Below are 16038 nucleotides of genomic sequence, written 5' to 3' on the forward strand. Positions count from 1 at the left end.
AAGAAAAAAAAGACAAGAAAACAGAAAATGGAATGCTGTGTATGAGGCATAGTAAGAAGGCAACTTTGGCTGGATCAAAGTGGGTGCAAGGGAATTATAATAAACCTTAAATGGTGGCTTGACTGGGGCAGCTGGCTGGTAAAATGGATTGAGTACCTGACCTGGAATCAAGGAAACTCCTTTTCCTGAGCTCAAATCTGGCCTCAGACACTTACTAGCTGTGGACACTGGGTAAATCACTTAATCTGTTTGCCTCAGTTTCCTCATCTGTCAAATGAGCTCGAGAAGGAAATGGCGGACCACTCCAGTGTCTTATCCAAGGAAACTCCAAATGGGGTCATGAACAGTCGGACACGACTGAAAAACAACAGCCCATCTGAACCTCTACCTCTGGAGAGTATAGCATCTCCACTGTACTTTACTGACTCGGTCTGATAGGTTCAAGAGATGTCATGGAGCTGGAGACAACTGGGTCTGATAACCAGTTGGCTCTGTGGTGTGAGGGGGTGTGAGGAATCAAGGCTGAGAGGTGAACTTGAGATGCTAGAAATATAATGGTGCTATCTGTGGGAATAGGAATGATAGCAAAGATTGGGTTGGGGACCAACCGATTATGTACCAGGTGCTCTGCCAGGTGTTAGTGATACAGAGACAAAACTGAAATTATTCCTGTCCTCAAGGAACTTCCATTCTTTGGGGGACTGTGGGAGAAATGTGCACGTACATAAATAAATACAAAATATATTCCAAAGAAACCCAAGATAATTTGCATGGATCATGAGCTGCAAGAGAAGGAGGAAAGGCTTCCCAGAGGATATGCCTCATGAGCTGAGACTGAAATGAGGCTATTTTGTTATCCCGATTGTGCAACTATCCTGTTTTGTGGGAGGAGGCTGGAGGGGGGCGTGTGGGTGTGTGCACACATGCCTGCCATGGATGACAATCAATTCTCTCTATAATTGTTGGCTTGCCAAATTCCAATCTTTCCAAACATTCTTTATAATAGACATAAATCACCTCTGGACAAACAGTCGATGTCATTTTGGACATTAACAGTATAGGAAAAGAAAATAGTCCAAAAAGCACTGACACCTAAATTAATGCGTCATACATTAATAAATATGTGAGTATACGTGTGCATGTGCACGCACAGTAGGTCAGCAAACTTAGATGAGCAGTTAGTACTCCTTGGCACCCGCTGCTGCAGGTGGAAATAACATGCCGCGTCCCAATGAAATGACCTCCGAATGAGAGTATTAAATCACACCTCACATCAGACCAACATGGTTTCACTAGGTGCTCACTCGAATAGAACTGATCAGATGGAACTAATGGGATGTTTTGTGTGAATGTCACATTAGTTATGCTGTTGTTCCACGATTCTTGTGAGCGTGAGTACAATTCAGAGAAATAAACAGAGTTTCAGGGTGCCTGGGAAGTCGCAAGCTGGGAAGGAAAATTTGCGTTCATTTAACGCTCAAATCCGATAATTAGAGTGACAATACTTTGCGTGTCTTCCCTTAATATCTATCATTGATATTAAAATAAAAACTATACTACTAAATGTGAATAAGATTTCACAAGACAGTCGGTGACATGCCTCAGTATACCTTACCCATGGGAAATATCCTGTACCGAGAAATACAGAGACAAATAGGTTTTTGAGTTTCTTTCCCTCAACATGTTGTGTGAACCATGAATGGGGAAAGAGAAAGGGAGTAGCGATATGTATCAGTGTTGCGAATGAATGTCAGCATAATGACCAAAATAATCTTGCTAATGCACAGATCTGATCATGTCACTCCTCTTTTCAAGAACTGCTGAGCCTAAAGCCAGGAAGACCAAATCCAGCCAAGATACTTATTGGCTGGGTGACCTTGGGCAAGTCACTTAACCACTCTCTGCCTCAGTTTCCTTATCTGTAAAATGAAGACAATAATAGCACCTACATCGCATGGCTGTTGTTAGGATTACCTGAGATAATATTTGTAAAGTGCTTGCACATTGTATGTATTGAAGAAGTTGGAGGAGGAGGAGGAGGAGGAGGAGAAGAAGAAGAAGCAGCTTCAGTGGCCTCTTATTGCCTCTGAGATAAAATACAAACTCCTCAATCTGGCATGTAGTCTGACTCTAGTTTACCTTTGCCAAATTATTTCATTTTGTTTCCTCTGGTGAACTCTACCCTCTAGCAAACCTGCCTGGACCTGCCATGCGTTGAATTTCGTATTCTCTTTCCCACCTGTGCACCTTTGTCCAAGATGATTTCAGGATGCTGCCCTGCATGTCCAGAATACCACACACACACACACACACACACACACACACACACACACACACACACACACACACATCTTAGAAGCTTTAGCTTCCTCCAAGGTGCAGTTTCTGGGTATCCTCCTTTGTGAAGCCTTCCCTAGTTGCTAACACTTTCTTCCTCCTCAAATTATGTTATTTACTCACCTCTGTAAATCATTTCCCTGAAGCACTTCGTCCCTGACCTCCTTGGAGTCAGGTAGCAGATTTTCCATTTCATCTTTTACTGTCTGTAGGGACTTCTACAAACAGTGAAGACTTGCCCCTGTTTGGCAAATTACTATCTTATAGTTGTCTGGGACACTGGGTGGTTAAGGGACTTGGTCAGGAACACTCAGCCAGGGTGTATAGGAAAGGAGACTTGAACCCAGGTCTTCCTTACTCTGTTTTGTTTTGGTGGGGCAATGAGGGTTAAGTGACTTGCCCAAGGTCACACAGCTAGTATGTGTCTGGCAAGTGTCTGAGGTCAAATTTGAACTCAGGTCCTCCTAAATCCAGGGCCGGTGCTCTATCCACTCCTCCACCTAGTTGCCAGGTCTTCCTTACTCTGAAACCAGTTCTCTGTCCACCATGCCACACTGTCTCTCCTATTAAAAAAACAAAATTAAACTAAAATAAAAAATATATAAAATGTATGTCAATGTCTGTACATGGATACAATTTTCTTTTGTTGTCAGATAGAAGATGGACAAAAAGATGCCAAGATTCTCTGCAGGAGAGCAATGCTTCATCTCAAACTAAATGAGCCACGCCAGGTTAGTTATAGAACTAAGGGGCCCGGCAGGGGAATGCAGCCAGAACTCCTAAAGGCATTGGCATGGAACCACGGTGACCAGCCTTTCCAAAATCCTCCCAACCAAACAGATTTTCACACCTGTCTTGTGAAACATAGTAAGGACAGACTTTCTTTATCTGTCTTCCTCTTACAGCTGCAGAGAAACTGTGTTTATTTTCCAGGTGACTCAAAAATCTCCAAGTAACTTCTTGAATCTCATCTTCATTTCAACAGCAACTTGGGAACCGTCCAAACCACGCTACAGAAATCAGAAACCCTTGGTTGTTTTTACACCAGAAGTAAACCAACTTATTTCAGTGAATTGGGGGAATGAGGGCGATGGGAATCAATGAAAATTCTGAATTGCAGAACAGTGTTTAAAACCAAGCCGTCTTATTATTTCCAAAAATATAGGAACTTTAACTTGACCAATGGAGGGTACTTGCGGTCTGCCTTTAAAGAATAAATAAGAGGGGCAGCTAGATGGCGCAGTGGATAGAGCACCGGCCCTGGAGTCAGGAGTATCTGAGTTCAAATCTGGCCTCAGACTCTTAACACTTACTAGCTATGTGACCCTGGGCAAGTCACTTAACCCCAATTGCCTCACTAAAAAAAAAATAAAAAAAAATAAATAAGAATGAGCTACAATCCATGAACTTAACAAATAGTCTAAAAAGTCTGCCCACTTCTTACATTCAGATTCAGACAACTTCATTATCTGAATCTTAACCAAGAACCATAAACCAAACCAGTGTAAGCAATATGCTTCTGTGCCTGCAGGCGCAGTGCATGGAATAGATTCTAGACTTTGGGGCAGAATGACTAAGCCTTGATTGTGTTACCCGGTGTTATGTAAAAAAGGAAGAGGGTGAGCCTGATTCACAACCCACCTTGGACTCTTACAGCTTGTGTGATGTGAGCACATCAGTTGCTCTGTCCTGGACTGGGTGTCTTCATGTGTGAAAGGAGGGAAGTGGACTCCATGGGGGCAGCTAGGTGGCGCCATAGTACACAGAGTAGCAGGATGGGAGTAAGGGAGTCTCATCTTCCTGAGTTCAAATTTGACTTCAGACACTTATTGTGTGACCCTGGGCAAGTCACTTAACCCCATTTGTCTCATCTTTGTAAGTTCAAATCTGGCCTCAGACACTCACCATCTTTGTGGCTTTGGACAAGTCACTTACCCCTGTTTGCCTCAATTTCCTCATTTGTAAAATGAGCTGGAGAAGGAAATGGTGAACCTCTCCAGTATCTTTGCCAAGAAAACCTTTGACAAAGATCATGTACATAAAGGTTTTGTGAATCTTTTTTTTTTTTTTTTTTTTTGCGGGGCAATGGGGGTTAAGTGACTTGCCCAGGGTCACACAGCTAGTAAGTGTCAAGTGTCTGAGGCCGGATTTGAACTTAGGTCCTCCCGAATCCAGGGCCGGTGCTCTATCCACTGTGCCACCTAACTGCCCCCAGGTTTTGTGAATCTTAAGATTAAAAAAAAAATAGGTAAGGTATTACCATTTTTTTTCTTTTTTAACCACTCTTTTTCATAGGAAAAATCCTGAAGGCATCACTTAGACTTTTCTTGCACCAATATAAGATAATATTCTAACATCAGCCCAGAACAAGTCTAGCTATAGGAAGAGGTTCACCTGGGACCCGTGAACCTGGAGGAGAAAACCAATCCTATTTCTTTTTTCAACATAATTGGTTTACATTGTCATCCCGTGTACTTTATTTTATAAACTTAAAAACGGTATTCTGGGAAGGGGTCCCTAGGCTTCAACAGACTGCCAAAGAGGTCCATAGGGACAAAACCGTTAAGAACCCCTGGGAAAGAAGTTAATTAGCAGGAAGAAGAGACCTAGGGGAGAGGGGAACGCTATAAGCAGGCCTGGAAAGTGCAAAAAGTGACGACAGCTAGTGTTGAGGGAGGAGGCCAAGCATAGCAGACACAAGGCCCCAAAAGGCCTAGGAGGGTGGGATATAGTTCTGTTCACATCCCCTCATGCCTTAAGAGCACAGCACAGCAGTGGAGGGATGAGGGCCCCTAACTCACCATTTAAAAGAGGCAATGATGTTCTGACTCTTCTTTATTTTTTAATTTTAATTATTTATTTGTTTGGGTTTTTTTGCAGGGCAATGAGGGTTAAGTGACTTGCCCAGGGTCACACAGCTAGTAAGTGTCAAGTGTTTTAGGCCGGATTTGAAGTCAGGTCCTCCTGAATGCAGGGCCACTTTATTCACTGTGCCACCCAGCTGCCCCCAAATTTTGTTTACACTTAAGCAAATCCTCTTTTCCACAGATGACAAATTATGCCACAAATTCTAGTAGAAGCAGAACTGCAAGAGAGAATAGAATTAGCCTTGAAGATGCAAAGACCTAGGTTCTGGTCCCATTCTGACACATAATTGCTGTGTGGTGTTGGGTAATGCATTCAGTATATGCAAGTGCCAGGAGTCTCTCTAAGGCTGTGAACTGGAGCGTGGGGACAAGATAGGGGGAGCTCTTTATGCCAGTGATAACAGCTGTCATTTCTACAGCTCTTCAAAGTTTGCAAAGCACTTTACACGTTCTCATATCTGATCCTTATAGTACCCCTGGTAGGGAGGTGATATCATCTCCATTTTACAGATAAGGGAATTGAGGCTGAGAGAGTGACCTGTCCAAGGAAACAGATAAGCTGTGTTGGGATTTTACCTTGGGTCATCTTGACTACAAGTCCCACATTTCTGTGCCTCCTGGCTGCCAGTGAAATCACAGGGCTTTACCACCACCACCCCCCCCAAAAATATCCAGCATAATGTTAGCTGAGATTTCTTCATTTTTGTCATTGTACCTCCAACTCCTTCTGTGTGATCCTGGCCAGGTCACTCTCATGGTCCCAGGCAACTATGAAACTAAACAGATGTATGAGTAGAGGCAGCTTCCTCAATGGGATTCCTTATTCCAAATAAATCACAGGTCCAGTCCTCCTTTCCCTCCTCTATCTCTTCCTCTTCTTTCTCCTCCTCCTCCTCCTCTTCCTCTTCATCCTCCTCCTCCCCTACCTCAGTGCTAAAAAGGCTTAGTAGCCCCCCACCCTCAAAAACAAACAAACAAAAAGACCTTCAAGAGGGCTCTGTAGAATGATCTTCTGGGTGAGTATGAATAGAGATTCCACGTGACTTCCTTCTGCTGGGAGGAAAGGATATTTTTAAAGCAAAGTCCTCACCTGCCTAAATATAGAACCAACATCTCTTTTGGAATAGGGCTTCTTTTGGATAGAGGGAAAAGACAGGACGAGAAAGGTTGATGGTGTCTATTTCAGGGGAAAATAATGCTATAAATAACAATTCCTAGTAGAGGGCGAGTTAAACCAGTACATCCTTCAGATCCTGAACATTCCTCCTGGTAAAGGCAGCTGAACTGGAGAGGCTAAGCAACGCAGGGGAATGAATTTGGGATTTGGAATAAAAGACCTCAATTCAAATCCAGCCTCCCTTACTTGCTACCTGTATGACCTTCGCCAAGTCCCGGTTTTCTCATCTGTAAAATGAGAGAGATGGATGAAACAAATAACCTCGAGGGTCCTTTCCAGCTCTAAATGTGCCAATTCAGCTGGGCCATGTTTATGCAACTGTTTCCAACTATAACAAATAGAGATTAGAATCCTATTTAACTTTGTAAACTTAACTTTTTAAGAGCACTTTGCAACTCTTTTCCAACCTATACATAGTGTCTCTAATCAGATGCTCCACTCATCCAAAATGATCAGGATGAATTGATTCCATTCATATTACACAGTAAATGTTTACCTTGAAAATTCAAGGTAAACATTTACTGTATAATAAGAATATTTATATATTATATATATATATATATTACTGTGTAATAAGAACATATACACACATATACACAAGAACTTTAACTCAACAAATTGAGGGTACTTGTGGTCTTTTTTTAAAGAGTAAATGAGGGGCAGCTAGGTGGTGCAGTGGATAAAGCACTGGCCCTGGATTCAGGAGGACCTGAGTCCAAATCCAGCCTCAGACACTTGCACTTACTAGCTGTGTGACCCTGGGCAAGTCATTTAACCCTCATTGCCCTGCAAAAAAAAAAAAAAGAAAAAGAGAGTAAATGAGTTGTAATCTATGAGCTTAAAAAATTGTCTAAGAAGTTTGTCTACTTCTTGCATTCAAATTCAGGCACCTTCGTTATCTGAATCATAACTGAGAACCACACACACACACACAAATATATATATATACACACACACACATATATACACATATGTGTACGTATATGTGTGTATGTTTATGCATATATACACACACTATATATGTACATGTGTGTACACACACGCATATATATACACACACAAACATATATATTATATACACACCCATGACTCAGTGATGATTCGTTAAGGATTACACAGTGCAGAGCTCTTTCAAAATCCAGATGTGGTACAGCTACTAGAGATAGTTCAGAAACTTAAGAGACTTGGAATCAAATCTGGCAAATACTGGTTGAGGGACGTCTTGGGAAGTCATAGAACTTGTAGCCTCTTCTCTAAGACTCAGGTGCAGAAAATATGTCACTGGCCTGCATTGTGGAGTGGAAGGAAATTCCCTATAATCAATGGAACCACAGGTTCAGTGACTTATCTTTGTCCAGGTGACCATCTCCTTTCTAAAAGCACCTGCAGATGTGAAATATTAAATACAAGTTTTGTATGTGCTAGAAAATCTTGATTTGATAAACATACTCACATATGTTTCTATGGGTCTTTAGGGAAACTTCCATTTTAATAGGGAGGCAATAATAGTGCAATAGAAAGGACACCAACTCTGGATTCAGAAAACCTGGGTTCAAATCCCGGTTTGGGCTCTTACTAGTACCTTTGTGACTTTGGGTAGGTTATAGCCTCCTTGAGCATCAGTTTCCTCAACTATAAAATGGGAGAGTTAGACTAGAGGACCTCTAAGGTCCCCTCATTATCTACATCTGTGACCCTAGAACTATTTCATCCAGACTATGCCTATGCGGCTGACATTTCTGTCTAGAGACTTGAAGTCTCATTATTGTCAGTGGAATTCAGCTATACTCCCCACAAATCAAGCAATCTCTTTCCCCATTTTCCCAAATATAATGAAAACATGACTTTGTTACACCCAACATTCAATGCTTCTCAAATAAAATACCACAGTTTCCTACATGGTGTATTTTTATTGATTGGTCCCCCGTGTGGAACTCTCTCCTTCCTCATCTCCAACCCCAGCCTTCCCTGACACCCCAGCTAAAATGTCACCTTCTCCAAGAAACTTTCCTGATTGCCCATAATTGTACTCTCTCTGCTTTGATTACCTCCAATTTATCCTCTGTGTGTCTTGCTTATACAGAGATGTTTTCATGTTGTATCCTTCATTATACTGTGGACTTTTTGAGAGAAGGGACAGTTTTTTGTCTTTGATTCCCCAGTGCTTTAACACAGTGCTTGGCACATAGTAGGCACTTTATACATGCTTGTTGACTTGATTTTTAGGAGCTTGTCTCATATCACTCAGTTGTTTATGAAATCTCAAGCCTCAAAACTTTGATGAATCTGTGATCTCATCAATGTGGACAATTCTACAATATGGCTCAATACAGATCCCAACTCATCTCTGCCTGCCTGCCCTGTCTGATTCTTTTCCGTGGTCTCCCATCTTGGTGCATGCATACACACAGAGTGAAGGCCAAGCTTTCCCTTTTAAACATGTAGCATTTAAGTTAAATCTGAAAATATGGAAAAAAAAAAGAAGTATTTAGAGATGATACCTTTGATCCAACATGTTTGCTAAAAATTAAAATGTACAATTATCCTTGTGGCAGATGTACTAATGTTAAAAACAAAAACAAAAACAAAACAGCACAACCTAGAATTTGGGGCATTGATGTGGGGGTCAGAAAAATTGGATGGGAAGGTGTATGAAATCCAGAAGTTCTGATGGGACAGGAACAGACAGAGGCTTGCTTGAATGTACTTACAAAGTTTGCGTGAAGCTGATTCCCGATCTCTGTTGAGGAATTTTAAGAGGCTCCCATGACTCGTCCTTTTGAATTTTGATGCTTGGCTGTTGCCATCTCCGATTGAAGGACAGATGAATCGGCAAAAGAGCTATGTCAACACACATAGGTTGTGGTGCTTGGGGGAGTGATGAGAAGGAAGTACAGGTAGTACAGTGATATTATCACTGATCTTAAACTGGAAGACAACTTAGTGAAGGGCATCAGACACACCCCATTCCCCCCATTCATTTTACAGGTGAGGTGGCTAAGGTCCAAGCAATCCATATAGCTTATCCAAGGTCACACAAGGTCATAAATGACAGACAGAATTCAAACTCAGGATCTGACTTTAAATCCGGGGTTCTTTTCTCTTTATCACATGACTACTGTGACTTCATATATCTTGTGAAGGACAAATCTGTTGTGAAAATGACCTTTTTTCTTTCTGGAGGATGCCCTCATTTCAGGAACCAGTTTGGACCAACCCTGGTAGGATCCTTCAATTTAAAATCACCCAGAGAGCTAGAAATCATCCATAGAGGGTTTCCTGCAGTAAAAGAACAATCATAGTCTCCCAAAGGAAGTTTCTCAATTTTTTTGATGAAGAATTCATGATCTGAAACTAAAATTTCTTTTTATAAATGAAATGATAAAATAACCTCAAAAAAGAATGGCTTTGCTGGAATATATTATAATTTTATGGATAAAAAAAAATCCACAAGGTTTTAAAGAAAGGAGCTGACAGATTAGCAGAGTTAGAAGTTTAATGATACTTTTCTCCAGGGGTTTAATGGTATTTTTTTTTAAGGGCAGAAGTTTAAGGTATGACTAGGGAATAGAGACATGTTAAATCTGACACTTTCCAATTCAAATCTTAACAAAAAAATTCTTAAGCGCTGAAATAAATGAATACCAGCCCAGAGCTGTTATTTTGATGAAATGTCTAATACCATAAATGGATTTTAAATACCAAAATTCCTTGTGTAAATACTCATGGAAGACAATAATTTTTCTTTAGGTAGAATTACATCCAACAAAAACAACATTTTAAACTAAACTACAAAAGCTAAAGCATATAATTAATATTATTAGACCCAAAGACTTCTCCTGATGTAGAAAAAAAACAGATAATTACAACCTTTAAGATTATAAATCATGTAACTGAAAATGTTTTACATAAAAGGAAAGATGATTAGCACTTTTGCTGGTTTTCCCAAATATTTTACAATTTGTCACCCATTAAAATCAATGGAAAACATGAATATATAGTTTCCTTCAAGGCTTGGTACAAAAGAATCTCTTTGACTAGGCCAGGGATTCTTTTTTTTTTTTTTCTTTTCGGGGCAATGAGGGTTAAGTGACTTGCCCAGGGTCACATAGTTAGTTGTGTCAAGTTTCTGAGGCTGGATTTGAACTCAGGTTCTCCTGAATCCAGGGCCGGTGCTTTATCCACTGTGCCACCCTGCTGCCCCCTAGGCCAGGGATTCTTGTAGGTTAACTTGTTTGTTAAAATAATTTGATAACTATATTTTGATATTATTGATTTTCTTGGTAATGCTATGTATTTTTTATGCATTTAAAAATCTGATTCTAAGAAGAGTCACTAGGCTTCATCAGATTGCCTGCCAATGGGTGCCATGTCACATGACACTACATACCTTTCTTTCTCCATCTCCTTAGTTGCTAGTACCTCCCTCCATACTAACTTTGTATTTACTTATCTATATACATGCTATTTTCTCCCAATAGAAAGTAAGGTCCTTGAGGACAGAGGTGGTCAGTCTTGTCTTTGTACTCCCATCACCTAAAACAATACTTAGTGTGCAGAAGGAATTTAATAAATGCTCACTAAATTGAAGTGGATTGCTTTTTGGATAAAAGAGTACTAGATTTTGAGTCAATAGACCTAGGAGGGAGCCTTGATTTCAGTTATTTACTCCTTGTGTGACCCTGGACATGTCCCCATCCTGGGCCTCAGTTTCTTCATCCGAAATATGAGGAGGTTAGAATAGATGGCCCCTGAGGTTCCTCCCAGTACTGAATATACAAGACTTCAAAGCGACACTTGAAAATAGAAACTAGAACACACACAGTGAAATCTGGCATGAACTCAACACCATTGGCCACCACTAAGTATGTGAAAAACCAAATGCTTTAATCAGTCTCTCAAGAACAGATCATTTGGATACATTAATATTGACCCATAGTTGACAGTGCCATGGACCATACACAAAGCATTGCTGTGGTCAACAGCAGGTAAATAGATCCACATTACAGTACCAAGTGTTGGCAAGAGACAGTCATTTGTCACTTTTTCAAGAAAAAGGTTTCTCTTTTTAATATAAGATCATCAATATCACCTTTCCCCCAGTGCACGTTTCTTCAAAAACATGAATAAGTGCATTCCTTTGTGTGTGACTGTCTCTTTTCGGCTTTCTCTTAATCGGTATTGGTTGCAAAGTTTATTGCTTTATTGTCTAAAAAAGAAACAGAAAGAACTACATAGTTACTATGCATTGTCGTGTTGGATACACGGTTTTGGCAACATTAGAATGCTGGGTATTTCACATCCCTAACATAAGGGGGTGGGTGGCTGGGCAAGTCTGGCATTGTGGTCATTTCGGAGTAAGGGCCCCAGGACCACAATCAGCCATCCGCATAGGCTGCATCTTTATCTAGTGGATACAATTCACTGTACCCAAACTCCCGACTCTCTGACCCACTGGTCACTGCAATGTTTCCACTCTCCATTTGGCAAAAAAGAAATAAATAAAACCACCCCCAGACTACTGGCGCATCCTCCTGGGCTCCTCCTTCTCTTTCTCTTTCTATTCCGTGAACTAGTTTATCCCCGGTAGCAACCAAGGGCCAGTAAGAGCCAACAACTACCTCCAGCGCTTAGCGCAGTGCCTTACACATTGTAGGCACTTAATAAATGTTTCTTGACTGACTGACTGACTGATTGCCCAGAGGCTGCGGGAGGCAGGGTCATGGTATAGAATGCCATACTGTCTATAAATAAACGTTTCAAGCAAGTTGTTTAGTGCTGGTCAGATTACAAAGGCCAGTGTCCTCCATGCAGTCCCCTTCCCCCCACCCCAAGCCATACACTGGCTAAAATTTCTCCAAACTGGCTAAGGAAAAGAGGCAGGATGCCAGTGCAAACTTTGACCTTCATCCTTGCCAGTTTCTATCCCCCTCCCTCCCCATAGAAACAGGAAAAGAAGAGTGACAATGCTATGATTGTATCAATGAACACCTATGGTACACTTAGCAGTTCAAGCACAAGTCGGTAATTGCATAACTACCTAAGTAAAAGAGCTGTACAGAGATGGGGGGGTTGAAAGAATGGGAAAGTTTTTCCCTACCCCCTCAAGTAATAAAGCTATAAAAATTGATAGCATCATCAATTATTCCAAGGATTTTCCTAGCCCAACGTGCATGGGAAATGTGCAACTGATTTTTTTTTTCCACACGAACTGTCCACTCGTGTAACTGACATCCTCAATCCACATTCATCATCAATTCACATTTGACTTTTAAATACTTTTTTTTAAAAAGACCGTCCTGGAAAAAAAAAAGGGTTCCTGATGAAAGAAGTTGGCACTCTGTCACTAAAATATATTTAATATTCTTAAATGGCTGAAGGAAAATTGGAAGCTCTTAAAGTCTACATAGGCACCATGCTACTCCCTCCTTTAAACTCTTAAAAATAACACCCCAAAACTTTCTCCTATGTCACACTTCAGTCAGTGCTAGTCCAAAGAAGACTACTCCTAGATTTAAGGCACTTCATTCTGAATGAGATAAACTTGTCTGCCTCTTAACAATCAAATTGGAGGCCGCAACTGGGAAAGTCCATTCATCAGCCTGGCTCATAACACCCTATATCATCTTTGTCAAACATCTAGGCTTGATATAATACAAATAATGCTACAGTTATTGCATAGGACTACACTTGAGTAGATAATGCACTGGAACTACCTTTACAACATTGTTGTATGTTAAAATTTTAACAACATTATCAAGTAACAGTAATTTGCCGATATAGTAATCTCTCTCTTAAAAAAAAAATGCCAGTGAGTTTGCTGAAACAAACCCCCCATTTCTATGACCGTAATGGGCATATTAACTCTATGGTTATCGGTTTGCAAGAATATTTCTATTTTTTGTATCACTAAAATAAATATGTAAGTTTATTTTGTCTATAAAGCCTTGTTTACCTAATCTATTTATACTACATCTTAAACGCATTTAAAAACATTTCCAAGTGAGACTATAATATACAAAATATTCTCAAATCTCTCTTTTAAACACAGGACCCTGCAAAAAAAATCTTCCATTCAAGTGTTTATAAAGAATGCAGAAAACCAGTGAGTTTTAAAAATGTTGAAAACTTGTCATTTTAGATGCATATCCTTATAAATGAATACAAATGTATTGAAAAGAACGATGAGAATAAAGAATCCATACAAATCAAATTAACAGTACAACACATTTTTTTTTAAAAAATGAAAGTCCTAAAGCCAATTAGAAATGTGCCCAGTTTAGTTTTTATGCCTAAAAAGGAAAATTTTTAAAAAGAAAAAAAAACCTTTCAAGTGCTCCATGATATTCAACTTGGAAAGTACATTTCTTTTTCCACAATAAAATATTTTTCTTATGAAAAGCTGAACCACACTCATTTGAGAAAACAAGATCATAAAAGCTTCGTGAAATCGTGAGTGAGATTAAAACAAGTTTTCTATTTTAGCGCTCTTGATCTCTCCCTTCTTCTTCTTGCGCCATGAAAACAACCATCAGTAACGTTTCCTAACCAACTGGCAAAATTGAAAAAGAAAAATGTTCTCTAAGAGTGTGGTAGTATCTCTTAAAATAGTCTGTGGTATAAAGACTAAACAATGCTGGAAGGATATTGTATTTTTTAAGGCAGCACTAATAAATCAATACATTTACAAAATGGCAAAGGGCTTTTTGGTTGCTTTACATTCTTCCATTAAACTCGTGCATTTCATTTCCAAGTAAAGAAGCTGGCATGAAGTCTCAAACCAAGTTTCACCTGAATAAAAGTTGACCATGATTTTGATTCAAAATTCTATTGCTCAGAATTCTAAAGTTCACGGTGAATCCAGTTCACAGATACTGTACGTGTCTTGTACAATACTTTGGAGGCATTGGTAATTTTAAAATAGAATATATGTCTTTTTCACAAAATTCTAGAAAATAAAATATAGACTGGGCTATTGATGAAGCATGAAAAATTTTTATATTAAAGGAAAATTCTCAAGAAAATCCCAAAAGGTAAAATCATTGAATCTACTGATCAGGAAGTGAAGCAGTTTATGAGAAGGCATCGCACGTCTGCTAACAGGCATGATCGGTATCTTCCATACTCATGCTGCTTCTCCGGCTACTTGCTTTGGAAGCTCCGGGAGAGACCGACGAGAGAAGAGGATCGGTCGTCCCGACAGGAGAGAGGGTATCGTCCATCAATATGTCTTCCAGTTTGGAGCCCATTTTTGTCGGGACGCTGTAGGCGGTTGTGGTTTCAGTCCCATTGCCCAGATTATTGCTGAAAGTGATGGTGCCGTCAGTGAGATCGAGGGTAGTTGTACAGGCAAGGTCGGGGTGATGCTGAAGGACATCCTGGCTGCAGTTTTCAAGGATTGGCTCTTGTTTGATGACCCGGTTGACCAGATCTGGGGAGCAGAGCCCCGTAGATGGAATGAGGGAAAGACCATGAGCTCGAGCCTGCATCTCAAGTTCCTAAAATAAGAATAAAAATAAAGATGATGGTGATACTAATAATTCATTAGACCCAGAGAAAATATTAGCCCTTTCACTTAAAAAGTTTCCCATTGGTTGCCACGACCAAAAAATTCATAGGCAAGAGTGTGGCCCATGGGTGATGAAGCCTAGCCTGGCCCATAGAAAGAAGACTCATTCTCTCCATAATTGTATTCCTTCTGGTTTGGGATTCTGAATATCAAAACAATTCAGTAGGAAGTAAGATTTCTCTCCTTCACAATGCTAAGAAAACAGAAAAGTGTAATAATAACAGCAAGAGACAACATGGAGGAGAGGAGAGAGAGTTAGCCCCAGATTAGGAAGAACGAGGTTCAGGTACCATCTCTGACAAGCACCTGTGTGACCCTACATAAGTCACTTAAACCCTGAGTGTCCTGGGCCACTCTCCAAGACTATAAATTGTAGGTTAGGTGCCAGTCATTGGGAGGGGGAATTTCTTTAGCAGGAGTTTCCTATACCAATAAAAACCATTCTCCAGATCAGTGATAATGATAAATTACACATTGAATGCAGCTCAAGGGGCTACATCAAAGGTTAGAAGTGTTTTTAAAGGGGGACTAGCCTTTCACATTACAACTAATATGCTAACCAGCATATGTTCCTGAACAGTTTATTCTTAGTCTCCTATGGGAAAAATCATTTAATGGCTATGTGCTGCCGGTTCCTTATCTGTAAACTGGGACAATGATATCTGTAGTACTGAATTCACAGGGTTATTATGAAACTCAAATGTGATAGTGTATGTTAAGTACTTTATTCTCTTTAAAAACACTATCTAGGGGCAGCTAGGTGGCGAAGTGGATAAAGCACTGGCTCTGGATTCAGGAGTACCTGAGTTCAAATCCAGCCTCAGACACTTGACACTTACTAGCTGCGTGACCCTGGGCAAGTCACTTAACCCCCATTGCCCCTCGGGAAAAAAAAATAAAACACTATCTAAAGGGCATTTATTATTATTACTGGAAGCAGCATGGCTAGGGGGAGATAATGCTGACCTTAGAATCAGGGGATCTGAACTTGAATTCCAGCTCTGCTACTTACTGTGTACAGAAGCAAAAGACTTATCTTCTATATGGTTTCTCTAGCTATATTAAAAATAGTATTTTTCTCAAAAAAC

The 16038-nt window shown here is 40.2% G+C and overlaps 1 protein-coding gene across 8 annotated transcripts in view; it reads right to left on the reverse strand.

Moving 5' to 3' along the window:
* Positions 1-11247: 11247 nt before the first annotated feature.
* Positions 11248-16038, reverse strand: part of MITF (melanocyte inducing transcription factor) — a 302090-nt gene continuing 297299 nt past the window's right edge. For all 8 annotated transcript variants that reach the window (XM_043978245.1, XM_043978243.1, XM_043978244.1 and 5 more), the window contains one exon: positions 11248-14879. In XM_043978245.1, coding sequence (XP_043834180.1) covers positions 14478-14879 — 402 coding nt within the window. In that variant the 3' untranslated portion in view covers positions 11248-14477. The remainder of the gene's footprint in view (positions 14880-16038) is intronic.

The sequence above is a fragment of the Dromiciops gliroides genome, chromosome 1, assembly GCF_019393635.1.
Source record: "Dromiciops gliroides isolate mDroGli1 chromosome 1, mDroGli1.pri, whole genome shotgun sequence".
In the NCBI taxonomy this organism is placed as follows: domain Eukaryota; kingdom Metazoa; phylum Chordata; class Mammalia; order Microbiotheria; family Microbiotheriidae; genus Dromiciops; species Dromiciops gliroides.